The 516-nt window shown below is 37.0% G+C and overlaps 1 protein-coding gene across 1 annotated transcript in view; it reads left to right on the plus strand.

Annotated features, from left to right (window-relative positions):
* Positions 1 to 516, plus strand: part of CENPH (centromere protein H) — a 21140-nt gene extending 20624 nt beyond the window's left edge. Inside the window, exon 8 of the mRNA XM_012802737.2 lies at positions 405 to 516. Coding sequence (XP_012658191.1) covers positions 405 to 497 — 93 coding nt within the window. The 3' untranslated portion in view covers positions 498 to 516. The remainder of the gene's footprint in view (positions 1 to 404) is intronic.

Below are 516 nucleotides of genomic sequence, written 5' to 3' on the forward strand. Positions count from 1 at the left end.
GGGATTCGAACCCGCCACCTTAGGTGTATGTGGCTGGCGCCTTAGCCGCTTGAGCCACAGGCACCGAGCCAGCCTCTGTCTCTTAAAAAAAAAAAAAAATCTCATAACCCAGGGACTGCCTATATAGTTAAACACTATTACAAAAGTAAATGCTGACTTGTAAAACATAAGGTCTTGCATCCTTCCTTAAGATAGTCTTCCCTGGGTTTTTTATCTGCCTTTTAGTAGCAGTGGGTGAGTACATTGGATATTTGCTTTTCCATTATTGTCATACTGTACTAGGAGAATGTTCAACTCAGGTTAACACAAAGGATATAAAGTCTCCATTTTTTTTATGGGTGAACAGTATTCCATGGTATTAAAGTACTTACAAATTTAATTTAAAAAATTTTTTTTAATTACAGAACATCATTTTGGGAAGTAAAGTCAATTGGGCAGAGAATTCAGCACTTAAGGAAACGGTTCTGCAGCTTGAGAAGAATCTCACCATGATCTAAAAGAATTCTATTTTGACAT

The sequence above is a fragment of the Otolemur garnettii genome, unplaced genomic scaffold, assembly GCF_000181295.1.
Source record: "Otolemur garnettii isolate 467f Iridium unplaced genomic scaffold, OtoGar3 scaffold00017, whole genome shotgun sequence".
Classification (NCBI taxonomy): domain Eukaryota; kingdom Metazoa; phylum Chordata; class Mammalia; order Primates; family Galagidae; genus Otolemur; species Otolemur garnettii.